General features: G+C 49.5%; 1 protein-coding gene across 1 annotated transcript in view; it reads right to left on the bottom strand.

Moving 5' to 3' along the window:
• Positions 1–22912, bottom strand: part of TMEM132C (transmembrane protein 132C) — a 302785-nt gene that overhangs the window by 12011 nt on the left and 267862 nt on the right. The window contains exon 5 of the mRNA XM_031443280.2: positions 14902–15045. Within this exon, the coding sequence (XP_031299140.2) occupies positions 14902–15045 (144 nt within the window). The remainder of the gene's footprint in view (positions 1–14901; positions 15046–22912) is intronic.

Here is a 22912-nt window from a genome sequence, read left to right as displayed (position 1 = left end):
ACTCTTACTGCTGAGCGATGCCCTGCCCCCTGCTCTGATGCTTTAAATACCGTCTCTGTGCTGATGACTCCCCAGATCCCACCTCCGGAATGCAAAGTGCTTACTCAGCACCTCTACTCAGCTCTCTAATTAGCACGGCAAACTTCATGTGCTCAGAGGTCAGAATCTGGGTATGGGTTTGGCCTCTTAGGAGACTGGGGGTTACGAAGAGAAATGCAGTTCAGACACAGAAAAAATGATTTACATTTCCTTGCACACCTGAGTTTGTGTGCCTGCTCTGTTAACACAGAATATCGAATGCCCTTACACTGCCCTGGTGCCTTGTTTTGTATCTGCAGAGTGCTTTCCTCATCTTTCTCACCCTCGGTCCTTTCTAGAGCTCTGGATGGCAATCATGACCCCATTTTTGAGATGAGAAAACTGAGGCACACTGAGGCTGCTGCCTGCCCAAGGTGGGGAAGAGGGGTGAGGACTAGAACAGGTTTACGACAGCCGGTGCAGGGTCTGAGCAGATTGTTTCAATCATGGTGTCTTAGCAGGTAATAGTGTGAGATTGTGACCTGGGAAGTCGTCCTTCCTGCCACGTGAGCCTTAGGGTCATGGTCATGCCCATTCCTGTCGGCAGTGGGGGCCCTGAGAGAGGGGCACGGACCGACTCAGACCCTTTCCTCCAGCTGCCCTGGCCTCCGTCTCCTGGTCCGTCCCCAGTGAGCCCACCTGGAGGGCCGGGAGCACACCGAGTCTGGGCACGGAGCCGAGGGTACGCTCGACCCGAGACCTGAGGAGGGCTTCCCAGAGGCGCTTTACAAAGGCATGGGTAGGGCTCAAGGGAACCAGCAAGACACGGCAACGCACAGCAGGGACAGGCGGGGACAGCGGGACGAACGGCACCCTCCAAAATGCCTGTCCACCCCCGACCTCCGAGTGGGACCTGATTTGGAAATAGAGTCTTTGCAGGTGTAATTAGTTTAAATGAGGTCATACCAGCTTAAGGTGGGCCCTTCAGGGACTGGGGTCTGTCCCCAGCTTGGGCGCCGGGGCTGTCCCGGCTGGAGAGGCCCGCCCACCCTGGTAGAGGATGCAGCCAGCTCACAGCCTGCAAGGGGCCCGGGGACTAAAACGTGCGGCCTGACTCCCCCCACTCGCCAGTCTCTGCCTCCCGCTGCCGCAGCCCAGTGGGAGCCCGAGGGTGACTGGCTCAGGAACATCCAACACGGAGACCCCTAGTGTTTTCTTTTTCTTTTTTTTTTCTTTACATGGAGGTACTGGGGATTGAACCCAGGACCTCCTGCATGCTGAGCATGCGCTCTACCACTGAACTATTTCCCTCCTCCCTTAATAGTCTCTTAATTAAAAAGACTATGTTAATAGTCTTCTTAATCTGAGACTAATGTTTAAAATTTTTTGTGAATCAAAGAACGCTTTTAAACTCCAGCAAAACCCTTGAATGAGGACGAGCTCCCCCCGATGTGCCCGTTACCTTCCCTGGGCGTCTCCTCTCTGCCCCTGGCGGGTCCTTGAACACACCAGACATGTGCCCGCCACAAGACCTTTGCACTTGCTTTCTCTCTGCCTGAAGACGCCTCCCCAGTTGTCTGCATGATTTCCTCCTTGTGGCCTTAAGGTCTTTAATCCAGTGGTTCTCAAGCAGGGGCGGCTGTGTCCCCCAGGGGACATCTGACAATCTTTGCAGCTCCTTTTGGTTGTCAGAACTAGGGGAGATGGTTGTCACAATTGGAAGACGGGCAACCAGCATCTAACGGCAGAGGCCAGGGGTGCAGCTCAACACCTTACACTGCCCAGGGCAGCCCCCACAACAAAGAACCAGCCGACCCTGAGTGCCAGCGGTGCGAGCTTGGGACACTCTGCCTTACCCAGCTGTCAGTTCTCAGAGATCCTTTCTCAGGCGTTTGTATTTAAAATCGCAACGTTCCACGCCCTCCTGCCCTCTTTCTTGCTTTATTTTCCTCTGTCTCTTACTGCCATCTCCTACACGACACCTTTTACCTATATGTTTTGTCCTCCCTCACGAGAACCTAAACTCCTAGGGTGACAAGGATTTGTGTCCCTAGTGCCTAAAATAGTACCTGGCACGTAGCAGGTGCTCAAGAAATGTATGCTGAAAAATGAATGAATGAATGACTCGTGGGTCTCACTTGACCAAACAGCAAATCAGTTACCAGCACTGAAAAACCACTGCATTCAATTCTGTTACCAGCTTGAGCCCATGAAAACGCCTGCAATTCCCACCCTGGTGCCTTGCTGGCCTCACAAGATCCGACTGGAGGGTTTGGGGGCGCTGCAGCTAGCCTTGGGGGTACTGAAAGCCAGCCCCAGAGGTACCCACACCCGCCAAAGGCTGACTCCCCTCCCATGTCTGCTTTTTCCCTGGTCTTCCCCAGCCCACCCCCTGTCACAGCTGAGCGCCCACATTTATTTACTTATTTTGCGATTATGCTCCTAGCTTTTATTTTTGCACGGCGTTCCCAAGGGCAGTATGCAGAGCATGAACCCTGTCCCGTCAGGGGCTGGCCTGGGTGCTCCTGGAGCATGCAGGCTGCAGGGGCGGCTGGGGAGTGTGCCCTGGGGAGACTGCAAGATTATTTTTTGTGTGCAAACAACATGAGGGTCTCTCAATGGAGAACTAAATGGCCAGAAACTGTCTCAACATCCCCAGAGCAGAGTGTTGCCAAGGCAACCACAGCATGTGCCCTGGGTGGAGAAAAGGTGCGCAGGCACCTGGCTCCTTACTCCCTCCCTCGGGGGACACTCAGGGCTGCCCCTCCCCCATTGCATGTTTTGTAACAACGACAGATGTTTACCAAGGGCTTGCAGTGAACCAGGAACCATTCTAAGAGGTCACACGAATCATTTCACTGAAACCTCACCGTGAACAGGGCTGCATCTTTTTAAAATCGCATACATATTCCAAACGAGGAAACAAAAGCACAGAGAGGTGATGTAACTTGCCCAAGGTCACACAGCTGGTGGTCAGTCAGTCAGAATTTAAAGCAGTCAACCCCAGAGCTCTGCTCTTAACCAAGATGCTCACTGGCTCTGCTCTGAATGAGTTGTTGGGGTTTTTAAAAACATTATTTTTACTTGTTTAATTTTTAAAAATTTCCCCCTGGAAATCTGTATTTTATTTTGTTTTTTTATTTAAGCATAGTTGATCTACAATGTTGTGTTAGCTTCAGGTGCACAGCATAGTGATCCAGTTATATATATACATGTGTGCATCCAGTTATACATACATACACTTTTTCAGATTCTTCTCCATGATAAGCTATTGAAAGCAGTTCCCTGTGCTGTACAGTAAGTCCTTGTTGTTGATCTATTTTGTACATAGTAGTGTGGATCTGTTTATCCCACACTCCCAATTGATCCCTCCCCTCCTCCCTTCCCCTTTTGTGAAAAGAGTTGTTGGTTTTGATTCCCATCCCTATTTTGCTACCGTGGCCAGCCTGACTCTACAGCCCATCCGTGACGGACGTGGCCACGTGACTAGATTTGGCAAAGAGAACGCAGAGAAAGGGGGCACCACCCCATCCAAGCTCAGGCTGAGGGGGTGGGGTGTGTTTCCACCAGCTGCCGTGAGCTCGGCCCCGAGAGGAACTTCACAGAGCTGAGGCTTCTCAGCCCAGCCCTGGAAGGAGGCATCTGGACCCTGTCACAGCCCAGCCTGCAGCAAGGGGTCCACTCGAGCTGAGCCTGCAGACCACCAGACGGCCTGAAAATGCATCAGCAGAAGGAACTGGTTACCGCTTTAAACAATGGAATGTCGGGGTCACTTGTTATGCAGCAGAGCTGACTGAGAGATTCTGCTAATTGCTGAGGGTGAAGGCGGCCCTGCCTGTAACTCTCAGGAGCTTTCCTATTTCTTCGTCCCTCCTCCCCACTCATTCTCCCTCTATCCTGTCCTCTTTCTCCCTTCCTTAGTCAGTGGAGAGGCCACTGAAGTGTTGGAGGAGAGCCAGATTGGGAGAGCCCTGCTCCTAGGGCCGGGAAGGGCCAGTGGTTTCGGGAATTCTCTGCATCAGAGCTTCTCATCCCGGGGGTGGGGACTTCTGCCCGGCTCCAGCTTTGCGCTGTGAGGACCCCTCTCTTTTCTCTGCCTCCTGTTCTCCCCCAGAACTTTGGCTCATCTAGCATCTTACCCACAACCTGCCCTCCCCCTGCAGCTGTCGGAGAGAAAATCTTCCGTTTGCAGGAGGCCTGCTGCTGTTTCAGCAGCTCCTTCGTTACTAAAGTGCATGGCAGCCACTTTTCTGACATCTCTGGACGGGAAGAAAAGGGAAAAGGAACGGAAGGCAGTATTTCTGAGATGGTGTCTGGCCCCCCCCCCCCTTGACTTCTTGCCCCTCGCTGAGGACGGCCAAACGGGATCCAAGCATCCGGGCAGAAATCTGTGCTGCGATAAATCACACCTTCTCCGGCTGACAATGCAAAGGGCTGCTGTGTGGTTCTCAGCTCCGGGCTCGGGTCTGGGGGTGGGGGGGGCTGGCCCACGTGGGCCGACAGGACAGCAGGACCCTCGCCGGGGCGTCAGGCCCAGAGGAAGGCGCATTTCCTCGCTGGAGGCTCCGAATGTGCGCCCAGGAGCCCGGCTTGGGTCGGAGTCGTGGCCGAGCCCTCACTGCTCTGTCTCCCTTTCCTCATCTACCGAACGAGGGTTCTTTCCACAAATACTTCCTGTGTTACTGTTGGTTAACAAGCCTTTCTTCCAGGCACTGGTGATACAGGAGGGAGACACACCTTGTCTCGAGACGTTCCGTTTTGGAAATGTGGGGATAGGTGGTAACGAGTTGACAAGGAGGTGACCATGGTCAATAAATGCCAGGAGAAAAAGGAAATCAAGAAAACGGGAAGGGGAGGTAACGTTTAAATGGATCCTACCTATTGGGAAGGTGGTGGCCTGAGAGATTTAGGGGAAGAAGGTCCCAGGAAGATAAGAAGATCTAGCATGTATTAAGCGCCTGCTGTCTTCCAGATTCTGTTCAGAGAGTACATAGGTACTGACTCCCTTGGTCCTCATGCAAACCATTTTACGGAGGAGGACACTGAGGCACAGAGAGGTTGGCTCACTTGTCCAAGGTCACACAGCTAGTGGGAGTTGGACTTGGATCTGAAAGCAGTTGTCCAGCTCCAGAAATGCTCCCTTAAAAAATATCACTGGCTGGTGGGGGAGGGCACAGCTCAGCGGTGGAGCATATGCTCAGCATGCACAACGTCCGGGGTTCAATCCCCGACACCTCCATTCAAAAATAATGATTAAATAAATAAAATAAAAAATTTAAAAAATTGTTGCCAATTTAATCAGTGGAAAGTCATCTCAGTTCTTCCACTTTTGAATTAAAAATAACAATGAATAAAACAGAAAGTTCTTGAAGTCTGTGATCAAGCCTTCTTTCTCTCTGTGACCTCCTGCCGTCCCCAGACACTAACAGACAAACACCTTATCAAACTGTATTTCTCTCCTTATCTTCTGAAAAGTTTGTCTCCTGTAACTGTGCCCAACAACCGTGGAAGGGCAGAGCCCTGACTTCAGCCTCTCAGCATATCCTGCTAAAAGGAACATGTAGAAGCAACGTGGTCTTTTTTGAAGGAAAAAATCCTTCTTTGATTTTTAAAAACACCTTAACTGAGATATCTCTGACCTATCAAAGTGTCTCTATTTAAGATGTATGACTTGATGTTCTGATTCAGCATCTGCTGTGTAAAGACCATCTCAGTTGAGCTGAACAACTTGCCCATCTCCTGACACACTGACCATTGTGTGTGTGTGTCATGGGACAGGGTGGGTGGCAAAGAGTCAGGGGCTGGGAGGACAGGAGCCCCAACTCCAGGCACCCAGTCCTCTTCCGGTAGCCTCGGCCTTGGATGCATATGGGGATTCTCCCCTCCCCACCTCCATCCGTCTAAGGTCTGAACGCAACTCTGCCCCGAGCCTCAAAAGCAGGGTCTTGTGACCATGATCTAAGCCAATCAGAGCTTCGCGTCTCTCTGGCCACTGGGATCCTCGGGGGTGAACACATCACTAAAGCTGGTCCAGCTGGAGGGAAACTCAGGAGTTTTTCAGGCAAGACTAGACAAAAGTTACTTGCTTTTTTTTGCTGGAATGCGACACATAAAGATACGGCGTTGTTGTCACTTGCAGCCACCATGGAACAGCACAACTTGCCTGCGAGTTCAGTCAGCACAGAGGACACTGAGCCAAGAGGCAAAGGGCCACAAATAAAGTACTGATCAATTACTTCATTTGAGCGCCTGGATCCAGCTGTTCCTGAAAGTGCTTACCGTGCAGATATAGGAGCCAAAAACTTGTCCCCCCCCCTCCTTTTTCTTAATTCAGTTTGAGTCACACTGTCTGTTAACCAAAATCATGCTCTCAGATATAAGGGGCACATCCCGCTGGGCCAGCCCAGACCCATCTGCATGCATCTCTCTCCCTCAGCCTCTCAGCAAGGCGGTCAAGATGGGGCACATGTCAAAAGGCACCATCGTCATTTAGCTGACACCGCACGGTGAACAGTGACCCTCTGAGAGCTCAGAAGTCGAGGGTCGTGGAAAAAGCCGCAGTAAACCGGGAGTAAGTGAACTGATTTCCAGCCCAGATACAGTGGACATTTGTCATTTTTGCCGCCTAACATCATTCACATGGTTAAAAAAAAAAAAAGTATTTTCTAGGGAACCTCCCCATATCTTCACGCTCATTCCATGTCATTCAGTATGTCTTGACCTCAGCTACCCGGCGGGCTGTACTCAGAACACATCACGCTGCCCGGGCCACAGGGCGTGGCCCAGGGAGCCACGTGACTGTCCAGCGACAGGAAGTCCCAGGATTTCTGGCTGAAAGTAGCGTCTCATTTCTGCTGGACTTGAACCCGGGAAGCGGAGGACCTCTGGCCTCCAGCGGCCACGTCTAGAGAGTCAAAGGCAGCGATGCAGAGAAGCTGATTTCTCCGTCCCCCTGTGCCTGAAATCTACGCCGCCCGAGACTTTTCGTTTATAAGACAGTTTCGCCCCCTACTTATTAAGCCACTTGGGAGTCACTCAGCTGCTGCCCCGTCCTTGATAAAAGTATGATGGGGCCCTGGGAGGCTGGCGCACGGAGCTGCTGGAGACCAAATCCTGGTTCTCAGATGGATTTCACAGAGGGGTCAAAGGGGGCAGAAACCTTAGTATCTGGCAGGAGAAAAAAACCTAACACAGGAGGAGAACTGTTTTCCAGTTGAAATCTCCCCCAAAGCAAGCCAGATATGTGACTCCAATCTGGACCTCTGCACCCTGTGCTTCATGGAGCTGCCCAGAACCTTTTCTCCAGTGCAAGGGCCATCTGCTCCCAGCTGCAGGATCCCCGGGGCTTCAAAACCTCTGTTCCTAGTCAAGCAAATCCAGGCGGAGCCTCCCTTGGCTCAAGTGAAATCTGACTCGTGAATAAACGGTCTTATCTTTTGCGAAAAGTCCTTTATTAGGACATGGTCTCCTTGGTAGCTTAAGACAGAGGGTCAGAACAACCTGCTCTTCCTTGGTCAGTCTCAGGCATTAATTTCTGCCTATCAGCCTCTCCCAGGAACGAATGCTTGCCTCAGTCCCTACCAGTTGAAGGCTCTGGGTCTCTGTTTCCCAAAGCACTTTCTGTGATAGTGAAAAATGTCCCACACCTGTGCGTCCAGCAGGGTAGCCACCAGCCACCGGTGTGGCCGGTAGCGCCCTCTCGCTCTCAGTGTGACAACCAAAAATGCCTCCAAACACTGCCAAATGTTCCCGGGGTGGGGGCGCCATCAGCCCTGGGAGGAAGCCTTGCTCCAGGACCACCTGAGTAAAAAGAAATGACTGAATGCGTAGTCCTGTGTGCTTCACGTCTTTGTTATGTTATGTTAAAATTCCCAACAGTCTCACGAGGTTGGTACTTATTTTGCAAGTGAATGAAACTGAGGCTTCAATAAGAACTTGTCTGTGGCAGAGGGCAAGCTCTTACACACGCTATTTAAACTGCGCTTTGCATCCCAGCTGGAGGGAACTCTGGTGCTGGGAGAGACTGTCATGGAAGGAACTTCCTCGCTTTATGCTGGAGACCCCCGGCCCAGAAAGGGACATGGCTGGGCAGCGTCCCTCAGCCTAGCCCGATGGCGAGGACTCCTCTGACTTTTTCATTCTTAGAACCAAATGGTTCTTGAGGACGAAGACCTTTCAGCATTTCTTCCAGAGCCTGCTGGAGATGAGAAGCCCAAATGAGGAACTCTCTCCCTTCCTTGGGAAAAACAAAAAAGTTTGCCTCCCTTCCTGCTTGGGTGGGGTGGGGTCGGGTACCACTCACAGTGGTCATCTATCTCAAGGAGTCTTTAAACACTTCCATCTCGTGGTTACTGGGGGGGGGGGGGAAGGAGGTGGGAAGGGATAAATTTGGGAGTTTGAGATTTGCAAATGTTAGCCACTATATATAAAAACAGATTAAAAAAACAAATTTCACAGGGAACTATATTCAATATCTTGTAAAACCTTTAATGAAAAAGAGTATGAACATGGATATCTGTATGTACGTGCATGATGGGGACACTGTGCTGAGCACCAGAAATGGACACATTGTAACTGACTGTGCTTCAGTTAAATAAAAAAAAAAAAACTTTAGGCTGTTATTAAAGAACTTAGCTTTGTCAAGGACTCGGAGCTTGTGGCGTCAATAATAAATTCAGCAGGGAGAAAGTTTTGTGCCGACGGGAGCCAGAGCACAGGGGAAAACAAGACTGTTGCTTGTGGGAGGGCGCCCTCCGCGTATTGGAGCAAACACAGACTCGTCTGGTCACTGGGGGAGCAGGGCCCTGTCGGTTGCCCACAGACAGTATTTTTAGCTCTGCGCTGGGATCCATTAGCTGGAACCATGCCCTGGGGGTCAGACAGGCTGCACTGGAAATTCAGTAAACGAGCTTTCGTTAATGATGCTTTAAGTCTCTGCAACCCTGTCGTGGGCGGGGCCTCCAGGAGCTTCTGGGAAAGCCCACGCAGGGCTGCAGACCAGGGTAGGGGCCACCCAGGGAGCACGGGGTGGGGTGCCCTCGTGCCAGCAGGCTCAGATGAGGGGATGGACAGGGTACTGTCTGCGAACGTCAGGGACACAGTCAACAGCAGGCTTTGGCAGTCAGGAATTCCCTTGGCGACCAGCCTGTCCAGGGTCGCCCTTTCCCCCAGGCCACGCTCCAGCACAGCGCCTGCCGCAGCTCCTTGGGCCCCCCCCCCCCGTCACCACCTGTCATACGCTTATCTGTCTGCTCTGTCTGCTCCCTCCACCACTGGAATGGCTACCGAGAAAATGGCCAGATTCTCTGTTGAACAAATCATTACGTGGTGGCGGGAAACACCGTTATGTCATTGAACCTAAGACACCACTGCTTCGTGGACCACGTGCTCAGCACGTTACTCCAGGCCGCGTCGTCGACCGCTGGCTCACGTGGACTTCAGGGAGGTCCGAGTGTGGGTGGACGAGTGAAGGAGCTACTCTGCGACAGCTCCGTGGCTGTTGGAAGGGCTCATTCCTGTTACGCCGTTGCCCTCCTGGTATTGTCCCCAGGCTTCCGATGGGCAAATCTTCGCCCTTCTCTGGGCTGTCACTCTTTCGTGTCTTGAACGTTCATCCACACACAGATGCCAACGTCCAAGGGCCTCTCCACTCACACGTTAGGACTCCTACTAACCTAACACCGGACACGTGGCAGACCAGCCTCCTCCGCACCTGCGGTCCCTACACACCCCACGCTGGACTAGCTTCATTTCCAAGTGCCCACCAGGTGCGGGTGCTCGCGAGGCACCGCAAGGTGAGGGGTGGGGGAGACGGGGCAGAAATGTGTATAATGTGTGATGTGACCCGACAGCTGCAAAACAAACTAGGGCAGAAAAACCCTTCTTTGTGTGTGTTTAAAAAAATACATACACATGTCTTCATGCGGGTGTGTTTTATGATCATATGTGCGTGGAGAGAGGCATCGTTATTAGCACTGCCTCCCTGAGGGCTGGAAAGGTTTGCTGCAGCGTGCACGCGTGTGTGTGTGTCTGTAGATCTGCCCATTTTAAAAGTCCGTGGTTAAAAGAAATTGTATGATATGATCCCATAATCACAAAATGATCCCTCTCTCCGTGGTTATCCATACACGTGTCAAAAGAGATTATGGACAAAATGATCACCGAATTGTTTTAATGAGAGACCACATACCGTATGAGTCCATTTATACGAAATGCCCCCCAAAAAGGCACATCTACAGAGACGGAAAGTAGATTAGTGGTTGCCCAGGGCGAGGGGCAGAATGGGGATTAACAGTAAATGGGATGACAGAAATATTCCAGAACTGGGTCATGGCGATGGTTACCCAACTCAGTAAATTTCCTAAAATGTCACTGAATCATATGCTTGAAATAAGCTGCATCCAGTTCTAATTTTTTTAGCAACCCTGTGCCTCCTACCACACAAAACAGACGTGCGGGCGTCCAGTCTGCGACCCCTGGCTTACCTAACAGGGCCGTCGGGGGGTTACCTGACGCAGAGTGAAGTCCTTTCCATGTGTGGGCTTCCAGGCCAAGTCCTTCACTTAGCTAATGAAGCTCCTTCATCCTCACAGTGACCTTCTGACCGAGGTGCTGTGACGGTCCCCACGTCCCTAAGGAGGAGACCCAAGGCTGCGTGGCTGGGAAATGGCCAAGCCAGGAAGAACTTGCTGGAGGAAACTCTCCGTAAGAGTCTGGCGTTTCTCTGCATCCTCCCAGCAGAGACTCGACGGCCTTTGTCTGAGCGATCTTTGCGAGGGCGTTCACGCAGCAAGTTGCTGAGCTCCCCCCTGGAGCAAAGGGCCGGCAGGCCTCTGGTCCAATGGAACAGACACTGTCTGTCTCCGGGAGAAGAGGAGGCAGGCTCTCTGCCTGTCCACGTCACCACAGGCTGTTGTAACCAAACACCACAGATTGGGGGGGGGGGGACGCTTAAACAACACTTCCTTCTCACGGTGCTGGAGGCTGGGAAGTCCGAGCTCAAGGCGCCGGCACGGTCAGGTTTTGGTAAAAGCCCCTTCCTGGCTTTCAGACGGCCGCCTTCTTGCTGTGTCCTTACATGGCAGAGAGAGGACAAACTCTCGTCCCTTCCTCTTTTGAGAACTCTAACCCCATCACCCTCAAGACGTCATCGAAACCTAACCCCCCCCAAGGCCCCGCCCCCATACCATCACATGGGGGGGTCAGAGCTTCAGCACAGGAATTGTGGGGAGACATTCAGTTCTCCAAATCGCCTGTTATAAAAGGCTCGGCGTCCCTTAGCCTGGGGCTCCTTCTCTGCAGCCCAGCCTGCTGCATGTGGCGGGTGTCGCCGGACCCCGGCGTGACCCTGTGGGAGCTGGAGCTTAGGTGCAGGAAGATGGAGATGCCCCTTAGCCCTCGGTCTCTGATCCAGGAGTCTCGCGTCTCCTGCCAGCAAACTGCGACAGGCTGATCTGTTAACCCGCACGTAGGGCAGGATCTCAGAGCCTCAGAGTACCTTACAGGACTCGGGTCTGTCCAAATCCCAGACCTCGCGGGCCTAACTAGGTTGTCAAACTTATTTGAATAAAACTTGCATCATAGTCTCCTAAAATACTTTCAATATAGATAGAGTTTGTAGTGATGTCATGTCTCCCATTCGTGACATTCTAATTATGTCTTATATCCTTGTTGGATTATGGATTTAATTAATCTCCCAAAAAACCCAACATTTGGTATGATTTAATTTGTCTATTTTTGGTTTTCTTTTTCCTTCAATTTCCACTCTGATCGTTCGTCTATTTTTTCCCCTGCTCATATTCTGCTTTATTGCCGTTTTTAATTTCTCAAGGTAGACCTCTCTCGTTTTTAAGGTAGGACTTACTGTTGCAAATTATCTTCTATTAAATACCTTCAGAACATTCCACAAATATTAATACGTTGCATTTTTAGTTTCATTCAGTTCAAAAATAATTTTCAATTTCTCTTAAAATGTCTGATCCATATGCTGCTTAGAGCTGTGCTATTTAAGGTTTCAAAAATTTAAGGCTATCCCAGCTTTCTGTCGTGGATTACTTAAAATTTAATTTTATTGTAGGAAATAGGGCTTGCATAACTTTAATCCCTCTGTATACGCTGAGATGTATTTGCTGCTGGGGTGCGGTTTGAGGTGGAGTGGGCAATAAATGTCAACTGGACTGAAAAAGCACTCATTATGTGCCAGCTCCTTCTCCTTTCTTCCGTCCGCGGCATCCCCAGCTGCGCCACACTGGCTCTTGGAGCATCGTTCACCGCGTCAGTCCGCGAACCGCAGGCTGAGTCTGGGTACCAGGGATGCAGTTTGCGAATGCCAAACCCGCCCGCTCGGACATCCTTACTGGGCAGGCTTCTGCTGACTCGAGACTTCACACCGTTCTGCCAACAGCCAGGGGGGTCGACTCGGAAGTCATTGCAGGGGGCCATTTTTAGTCTGAAGGCATTTCTTTCCCTAAAGAAACTGATTCCCTTCCTGGAAATATCCATCACGGGCTCCACCTCAAATCCGTTTTAAGAGCAGCGACGCAGAGTCACACACACAACGGGAGCGAAGTCGCCTCTGGGCTCTGGCAGGGAACCAGGCGGACACCCACTCCTCTAGGGGAGTCATCAGTGCTGGGGCGTCCTTTCCGAGGGTCACCCCTAGCAAGGGCCCTGGCCCTCAGAGGGAGACTGCAGACCAGTAATAAAGGCCAGTGATCCACAAGGACCTGGGATGTGACTATGGCTGAGGGGAGGGGAGACTCCAGACCCAAACCAACTGCTTCCTGCCTCCCCCTCCCCCCAAAGTTACTTTCCAGCCAGAATCAGAGGGGAAATCCCTCAGAGCAGGCTCTCCATGGGGGTGACGCTGCCCCGAGGGGACATTCGGTCACGCCTGGAGACACTCCTGTTGGTCACAACTCGGAGTGCTACGGGCATACATGGGGTGGAGCCAGGGATGCTTCTAAACGCCCCCCAAGGCACAGGACACCCCCATAACAGCCAACTATCCAGCACAAGATATTAAGAGCACGAGGTTGCAAACTCCTGCCTTGGGGCTTAGAGCCTTGCCCCCCGATACTGCAGACACGAGCCACGTGTGGCTCTGGAGCCCGTGAAGTGGGGCTGCGACCGAGGTGCGCTCTGAGTGTAAAACCCACACTGGGTTTGAAAGACTTGGTACCCTCAACGTGGTACTTTCATATGCCTACATATTGAAATGATAATATTTTTCCAGGCTTTTTTCGGGCTGTTCTTTTGTTTGTTTATTTGCTTGTTTGTTTTGAGGGGGAGGTAATTGGGTTTATTTGTTAACGGAGGTCCTGGGGATGGAACCCAGGACCTCGTGCATGCTAGGCACGCACTCTACCACTGAGCTAGACCCTCCCTCTGAAATAATATTTTTAATACAAGTGGTTAAACACATGCACTTTAAAAATCAGACTCACGTGTTTTCTTTTTATGTATTTTGAATATGACCACTAGAGAAGTTAAGTTCCAGACATGGCTCACGTTGTATTTCTATTGGACAGAGCGGTTTAGAACTTTATCCCCGCCCCCCGGCCCGCCCCACCCTCCCTCGGGCTTCTGGGGTCTTCTGGAAAGCACTCTGGTCTCAGGGCGACCATCAGCCCCTACATCACTTCTGGGTGACTGAGAAACAAAGCATCTCTTCCTTAAAACACTTAAAACACGGGCTCTTTACTGCCTCCTACTGGAAGGTGGTCATAGCAATGTTAACCGTGGGAGCGTCGCCGTGTGCTGCTGGCGCCACGTGCGGGGGATGGTCTCGGCAACGCGGGGCTGCCGCTTGTCCCTGCTGGGGGCGGGGCTTCCCGCCCCAGCCCTCCCCATCCGTGGTCTGCAAGGTTCTCCTCCACTCACACGTGTTGCTTTTAGCGTCAGAGAATAGTCTCCATTTGCTCTATGTCAGACTCGATTTGAGGGGAGAGAAAAGTATTATCTGGATGTTTCCTTCGGGATACTGAAGTTTTTTTCTGCATCTGTGTCTACTGCTTTCAAGAAATATAGAGAAAGCCCCAATGCTTAGTTTCTGGCTTGTAAGAACCCTCACTGTCTTATTCTTTAAGCAAGTACTGTGGGTGGTGAGAAAGACCAGGAATTAGGGTCCTCCCCTCGAGACACGTAGCCTCTAGAACGAGGATTTCCTGGGCACGCTTTTCCTTGGAAGGGCAAAATGGTGACTATTTTAGACTCACAAGCCGTATGGTCTCTGTGGAAACTAGTCAAAAGCAGACACAGACAACATGGAAATAGATCTGAGTGCTCACGTTCCAACAGAACTTTATGTACAAAGCAGGTGGTGGGCTGAATTTGGCCCAAGGTTCATAATTTGCCCAACAGATAGAATAGTGTTTTCAATGGCTGCCCCGTGGACCAGACCCATGCTGCAGGTGGATTCTGCATTTCATTTTTTGTCCACTGCAGTTTTTTTTTTTAAAAATTATATTTGGTTGCCAACACTGAAAAACAAGGTGACTTTTACATAAGATGTGAATTTACAGCATGTCTTGAAGACACAGCAATCCTGAACTCATGGTTGCACGCGGCCGCACCTGGCAGCAGTTGACTATTGGTGTCCTCCTAGAACTGGGCATGTCCGATTTACCAGTCCACCCCCCTAAATCCTCTGCTGGGTTACTGTAGGTATTTGGGGTTTGACGCATGGTCCAGTGCACGCTGGACGAAAACTAGGTTGGTGTGCCGTTAAATTAAGAGATGGAAATGGCAAAGTCTGGGGAAATCCACCAGAAGTGTTGTGTCTATAAACCAACCCATAGAACCTCTTATTTCACCAGGCTAAACTTTCTTAGTTGGATGGGATTTCCCTCAGTTCAATCCAGATAGCGAATAGGAATCACTTACTTTGATGACATCCTCGTCCGTGGACTTGCATTCCACGGACTCCGAGATATCCGTCACGGCACCGTTCTCCTCCACGGAGACCACCTTGATGGGCATGGCGACAGTCTTCCCTGTGAGGATGGCGGTGTTCAGAATCTCAGTGTCCTGCCGGAAGAGCCAGACACACCTGGGTCAGGGGAGCTGTTCGGTTCTCTCAGACACTTGGGAAAACTTCAAAGGTGTGCGCCAAGCTGTCCTTGTTTAGACAAGACACACCAGCACTTACCTTAGGAACCTGGGCTAAGGGTCATTCTTTCACCATTTCCCAAGAACATTCCACAACTGACTTTCAGTTTATTTATGATGGAATTCCTAGTTTTCAAAATCAAAAAGTATTTATTCTTTTTCTCTATTGCAGAGGTCACACAAAAGTTGCACACGGTTAAGTTTTGGTTGTAAGCAACAGAAATGGACTGTGGCGGGTTTAAGCAGGAAGGGGCGGTGGGAGGTGGAATACGGCACCTCCCCATTAAGATGCCCAAGTTCTCATCTCCAGACCCTCCAGGGCATCTTTTACCTGACGTGATAAAAGGGACTTTGCTCTTGTGGTTAAGTGAAGGATCTTGAGATGGAGAGATTCTCCTGGATTACCTGGGGTGAACCCAACGTAACCATAGTTTTTTTTTTTTTTATTGTTGATTCATTGCTCAGCACATACTTGCTAAGGGTCAACTACATGCAAGGTTTTGCTTTGAGGAGTAGAGGTTCAACAAAGAACATAGCTGGTGAAACTCCCCGCCCACATGAAATATCTACTCTACTGAAGAGCTGTAACCATCTCCTCGCTTCTAACTCATATCACAACCCAACGTCATCTGGCTTCCGTCTCGACCCTCCTTTGTAAACTGCTCTCACCAAGGTCACCAACGATCTGCTTGTAAACCTTAGTCCTCATCTGATTCGATGTGCGTTTTGCAGCATTTGAGATGATGATGACCTGTTCTCAAAACCCCAGCCCTGCAGACGGTGTCTGTCCCCTGATTACAAACATTTAATGGCTACAGATTCCATTTAGGGTAACATTCTAAATCCCCTACAGCTGATCAGGCCCTTACTGATGCCTCTCCTGCTTTCCTCTCCAGCCTCGACGCTCACCTTCCTTCCTCGCCTCGGTCTGCCATTTTGGTTTCGACCGTCCTGATCTCTCCACAATCCCCTGGAAGTACCACACAGTCCTTCTCCCTTCTTCAGTTGGCTCACCCCTGCTCACTCTGCGGGCCTCAGCTTTGGCATCCTTTTGTCTGGGAGCCCTGAGCTTCCAATCTTTAATTCTGAGTCAACCATAAGAGTTCTTATAAAAGGTACCCATGGGGGTTGGATGAAGAGAAGGAGATGTGGTGATGGAGGCAGAGATCAGAGTGATGTGGTCACGACCCAGGAGATGCGGGCGGCCTCAAAAGGCTGGAAAAGGAACAGAGTCACTCCCAGAGCCTCTAGCAGGAAGACAGCCATGTGGACACCTTCACTGTAGCCCCAGAAGGATCCTTTCTGACTCCTGACTTCCAGAACCACACTATAGTGCATTTGCATTCACTTGCCACAGCAGCAGCGGGAAATTCGCACGGATTCTTACTGGGATACCGTCCTGGGCTTCTCATGGGAGCAAAGGAAAAGCTAAAGAAGCTTCTGGAAAGGCTGGGCCAAGAACAGCTTCCATGATGTCGGAAAGAAGAAAGGACAGGCAGCCTCTCTAGGGTGAAGTGGAGTGAGTGGCTTCAGCCATCTCCATCCTTAAGTGACTCTGCTTAAGATTTAAATTTTCCGGAGAGAGAGTCTCATTGGTTTCATCACGGTGCCCTACCCTTTACCCCGGGGAGGATGGGGCCACTTTGACTGACATGCCTACCAAGACTGATTCCAACTGGAAAAAGGTAGTGTTGAAAAAAAAAAAATCAGAACCGTGTTATCAGAAGAACACAGAATGGATGACGTCCCATCAGACAAGCAATGACACTCCCCACAGGACCAATGAGTCGGGTAATTTTTACCCCCACACGCCCACGGTCACTACACCTCGGCACCGGGCACCAGACCACCGGGCTTCGTTCTGTGCGGCCCCGTGGTGGCCCATCCCGTCACAGCTCCGGGGACTTTGGTTTATCCTGTCTGCGTTGACTTCCCGCAAGACGACTTGGCATCGCATCTCTCATGCACGTTGCGATTTGCAAAGTGATGAAGAAAACGCCTTCTCTTTTGAGTCTGTAGGCACTCCCTGCTTGCAGTTTTGTAAGCCTTTTCTATACGGTCGAATGAAGATGAAGGAGGGTCTGTGGCTTTGGGACATCCATCGGCACCTTTTACCTTTGGGTCAATCTCTCCCCCAAGTCCCTCTCCAGAAATGTGGCTCCACTTTAAAGCAAGAGATGCAAGGCAAGAGATTTTCTCAGTTCTTCCTCCAGGGAAGCAATTGACACAGAAATGACCTTTTGCATTAAACAAGAGCGCAGCTGAAAGAGTCATCAGTTACCCAGAGAGTCCCAGCCTCCCTCTGATGTTGGTGCCCATCAGCCAGCCGTTAAATAACCCTCTGCCACGTCTCCTCTTGGGTTCACAGGATTCCTGGAGCCGGACTTGCAATCCAGCCAGCTCGCACACTGGTTATTACAGACACTAAGAATACCGCAGAAATTCCCCAAGTCCATTTTCAGGTTCATTACAGGTAATGCGCTCAGAGTTCAGTCTTAAATTTTCCTTCTCAGAATGGTCTTTGGCTAATGGCTTCATTAAAGCAGCAAACTCCCTTGGGGATTAATTGTGATTAGCTTTCTAATGGTTGCTGCAGTGTTTCACACACACACACGTGTGTGCATGCATGCACACACACACTCATACACACACACCCTCCTCTCTCTAACACTTCCTATCCCTAACCTGAATTACATCAAGATTAAGACTGGTGGGACATCAGATATTTTTCATTGACCAAGATCAATTTCAAGAGCAGAAATTAATAGTCATAGAAACGCCCAGTGGAGGAGGAAGGCATTGGTCTTCCGGATAACCCAGCTAAGCAGAGGGACAAAGGTCCCCGTGTTTAAGAATTCCTTTCCTAGCAAAATACCATATGTGATGGCTCATATGTGGACTCTAAAAAAGAAAAGAAAACAAATGAACATAAATTCAAACCATAAACAGACTCACAGACGTAGAATACAAACTCGTGGTTGCCAGGCAGGAGGGGGTGGGAAGGGACAGACTGGGGGATTGAGATTTGTAGATACTGACAGGTATGTATAGAAATAGATAAATAAGTTTATCCTGTACAGCACAGGGAAATGTATACAAGATCTTGTGGTAGCTCACGGTGAAAAAGAATTTGACAATGAATACATGTATGTTCAGGTATAACTGAAAAATTGTGCCCTCCACTGGAAATTGACACAACATTGTAAAATGACTATAACTCAATAAAATAAAAATAAAATAAAAGAACCCCCTTCCTGATCAATAGTCCTTGGTGGGCACTGGGAGTCTGGATTCCCAGGTTCTCCCCTGAGCTTCACCGTTAACTTTCTGCGTAACCTGGATGCCATCTCTTCATCTTTGGGGATCTTTGTTTCTTCATTTTACAGAGTAAGGGGTTGGACCATATCTTCTCTCACTCTTTTCAGCTGTCCAATCCCCGCCGTCCATGAAGATCTCACAGCCGCTTACAGAACCCTTGCTGTGCATCCGGCACGTTCCCGTCACTGGGTTACAACGCAGAGAGCCAGAGCGACAAGTCCACGCGCACACAGCTGGACGGCACGGCGGGGTGGATGGCGGGACGCGAGCAAGCACTCAACCACAGTATCGTGTTTGTCGGGACTTCATCTGGTGGCGAAAATCCAGCCCAAGTCAGTCTCGGCTACAAGGGGACCCCCTGCCTTGTATAACTCAAGTACCCAGGGGGCAATTCTGGCTTCGGGCAGCGCTAGAACCTGGTTCTCAAAACGCGCTGCAATTAATTTCCCCGTCTCTCCACCTCTTGCTTCTCTTCTCCTGTTAGACTTCGTTAATTGGTATGTTATTTCTGTAGAGTAGACCCCCAGCTACAGGCTTGTCTTCTCCACATCTCAAATCTGTGCCCTTCCCTCATACGACTCAATAGCAACAAACGCACAAAACCCCGTAACAGCCCAATTTAAAAAACGGGCAAAGCATCTGAATAGACATTTTTCCGAAGAAGACATCCATCCACATGGTCCATAGGTACAGGGAACGATGGTCAGCATCACTAGTCATCAGGGGGATGCAAGTCAGAACTACAGAGACATCTCCTCACACCTGTTCGGGTGGACCCGATCGGAAAGTCAAGGACGACGTCTTGGCGAGGATGTGGGGGATGGGGACCCCTTGTGCGCTGCTGGTGGGGATGTGCACTGGTGAAGCCACCGTGGAAACCAGTAGGCAGGCACCTCAAAAAGTTAAAAATTAGAGCCACCACATGATCCAGCAACCTCACTTCTGGGAACACATCCTCAGAAGGAGAAATCACTGTCTTGAAGAGACACCTGCACCCCCGTGTTCACTGCACTATAACCCACAGTAGGCGAGACATGGAAACAACCTGTGTCTGTCGGAAAGACGAACGGACAAAGATCATGTGATATATACATCTACATAATATATATACAATGGAATATTATTCAGCATTAAAAAAAAAAGAAAATCTTGCCATTCTGTGACAACATGAACGAAACTGAAGGAGATTATGCCAAATGAAATAAGCCAGACACAGATAGCTCCTGTGGGGTCTCACTTACAGGTGGGATCTAGAGACAAGAGTTGAACTCAGAGAAGCAGAGAGAAGACCGGTGCTAGTCAGGGCAGGGACTGGGGGACAAAGGGAGATGCAGGTGAGAGGGCACAGCTGTTCATTTATAGGATGGATACGTTCTGCAGACAATGCACAGCATGGTGCCCACAGTTAATAATAGTGCGTCTTTAAAACCTTTATTGAAGTCTAGTTGATTTACAATGTTGTGTTGGTTTCTGGTGTACAGCAAGGTGATTCGGTTACAAACACATATATTTCTTTTCATATTCTTTTCCCTTATAGGTCATTACAAGCTATTGAATATAGTTCCCTGTGCTCTACAGCAGGACCTTGTTGTTTATCTATTTTATACACACTAGCTGGTATCTGAAAATCCCAACTCCTAATTTATTCCTCCCCCCACCCATTCCCCTTTGATAACCATGTTTGTTTTCTATGTTTGTGAGTCTGTTTTTGTTTTGTAAATGAGTTCATTGGTATCACTTCTTAGATTCCACATATAAGTGACATCATATGATATTTGTCTTTGAGTTTCTTCACTTAGTATGATCATCTCTAGATCCATCCATGTTGCTGCAAATGGCATTATTACATTCTTTTTTTATGACTGAGTAGTATTCCATTATATATGTATGTACACCACAGCCTCTTTGTCCAGTCACCTGTCGATGGACATTTAGGTTGCTTCCATGTCTTGGCTGTTGTAAATAGTGCTGCTATGAACACTGAGGTGCAGGTGTCTTTTCAAATTGGAGTTTTCTCTGGATACACGCCCAGGAGTGGGACTGCTGGATCACATGGTAACTCTATTTTTAGTTTTTAAGGAAACTCCGTACTGTTCTCCACAGTGGCTGCACCAAATGACTCCCACCAGCAGTGTAAGAGGGTCTGCTTTTCTCCACACCCTCTCCAGAAATGCATACAACTGCGTGTTTCCTGAAACTCCAGTCGGACCCGGAAGAACTCATGTTGTGCAGGGCAGGCCGGGAGCAGGTGCACCTGCCTTTAGCTGCCGTGTAGCCCGGCTCCAGAGCCCAGGCTGCAGACTGCCCTCCCTCCCGGGCCTCCTGAGCTACGAGATGCTCAAGTCACAGTAGGGAGCCCTCCCTCTGAAAACACGTGGGTGCACAACTCCCGTCGCTTCCCGCTAACGTCAGATCTCGCCCACCAACACCATTTCAGAGCCTCGCAGAGCACGACTGAGCACAACTGTCACTTGGACGCTTCGTGTTATTAAATGTTTGTTCTCTGCTTTGGCTGTTTTTTTTTTCCCTCCCTCTGCCCTCTTCCATCATGAACCAGGAACTGCTCTGGTTTCTGAAAAGAATCCACACAGCCAGGTACTTGAAATCACTGTCATTGCTATATTGAAAGAAGCCCGAGGCTTCAGATAAAACACATGTTGTTTGATTTGCCCTCAGATGTGTAAATTGGCTGGGTCATTTCCTTTATTTCTCACAAATTGGATTTTTAATTTTTAAATAAATAGAGGACGCAGTTATTTCTGGTGTGTTACAAAGGCTGAGTTGGGGTGAACTGACTGCGAAGAGGAGACAAGTCCAACCAGCTGGGGGATGGGCCACTCACCCAGAAGGGGGTGTGACATCCCCACTATGGACTCCCTGGGGGCTTCTCAGGGAGAGAAACGAGCACACAAATGGGTTACACCCACACAGTGGAATATTATTCGGTCACAAAGAAGGAATGGCATTTTGATTCCGGCGACTGCATGGATGAACCTTGAAACCAGATGCTGAGTGAGAGAACCCAGGCACAACAAGACACACATTGTACGATTCCATTTATATAAAATGTCCAGAACAGGCCAATCAGAAGAAGTGGTCAGCAGATGGAGGGTTGTCAGGGGCTGGGGGGTGGGGAGGAGGGAATGCTGAGTGACTGCTTGGAGGGTGTGAGTTTTATTTTTAGGGTGATGAGAATGTTCTGGAATTAGACAGTGGTGATGGTTGCATAGCCTTGTTATGTACTAAAAACTACTCAATTAAAGACTTTAAAATGGTGCATTTTATTCCACTCTGGGTGTGTATCCAAAAAAAAAAAAAAAAGAAAGAAAACTCTAATTTGAAAAGATGCATGCACCCGTGTTCACAGCAGCACCGTTCACAACAGCCAAGACATGGAAGCCACCTGAGTGTCCATCCACAGATGAACAGATAAAGAAGATGTGGTGTATATTATATATATAATGGAATATTACTCAGTCTCAAAAATGAATGAAATCCTGCCATTTGCAACAACGTGGATGGACCTAGAGGGTATTTTGCTAAGTGAAATAGGTCAGACAAAGACAAATACTGTATGCCATCACTTGTATGGAGACGCTGAAAAGAAAATGAAACAGATAAATGAATATAACAAAACAGCGGCAGACTCACAGATAAAGAGAACAAAGCAGTGGTTCCCAGTGGGGAGAGGGAAGCGGGAGAGTCAAGAGAGGGGTGGGGGAGGAAGGGGTACAAACTACTATGGCTGAAATAAATAAGCCACAAGGACAGACTGTACATCACGGAAAATACAGCCAATATTTTATAGTAACTATACATGGAGTATAACCTTCAAAAATTGTGACTCGCTATGTTGTTCACCTGAAAGCTATATAATATTGTATGTCAACTCCATCTCAATAAAAAAATAGAAAAAGTAAAAAATTTAGGAAATAAATAATACATATACAAATAAACAAATACCCTACAGTTCATCCCCCAAACTGGTGCATTTTATGGCATGTGAATTAAACCTCAGTTTAAAAAGAGAAGGAAAAGTGTGTGGGAGCCGGGCTGGTGCCACGGAGAGGCCACGGCTGGACTCAGACCTGGCTCTGCCTCTTGGCTGCGTTGTGACCTCAGCTAGACCAACCAGTTCTGCCCACCCTCAGTTTACTCGTCCGGGAAACAGGACCAAGAGAAAACACACCTGCTGCTCAAAGACCAGATGCCTGGTCTTCTAAACCAACGCTAGGGGTGCAAATCTCATGAGGGTCTGAGGATAAGGTGGGCTTAATCTAAAAGGTCCCAGAGAGCAGAAAACAACCCCTCTCAATGTATAGAATAACAATAACAACAGAAATAATAATAAAACAGATCACATGTGGGGAGCCCTTCCTACGTCCGAGGTGTGGCTGACACCTTTCATCTCTACCACCAACCCACGAAGCAGGTGGTTTTATTATGCCCAGTCTCTGGATGGAGAAAC

Source organism: Camelus dromedarius, chromosome 31 (genome assembly GCF_036321535.1).
Source record: "Camelus dromedarius isolate mCamDro1 chromosome 31, mCamDro1.pat, whole genome shotgun sequence".
NCBI classification, from domain to species: domain Eukaryota; kingdom Metazoa; phylum Chordata; class Mammalia; order Artiodactyla; family Camelidae; genus Camelus; species Camelus dromedarius.
The sequence above is the reverse complement of the archived record's forward strand: the minus strand, read 5'-3'. Positions and strand labels throughout refer to the sequence as shown.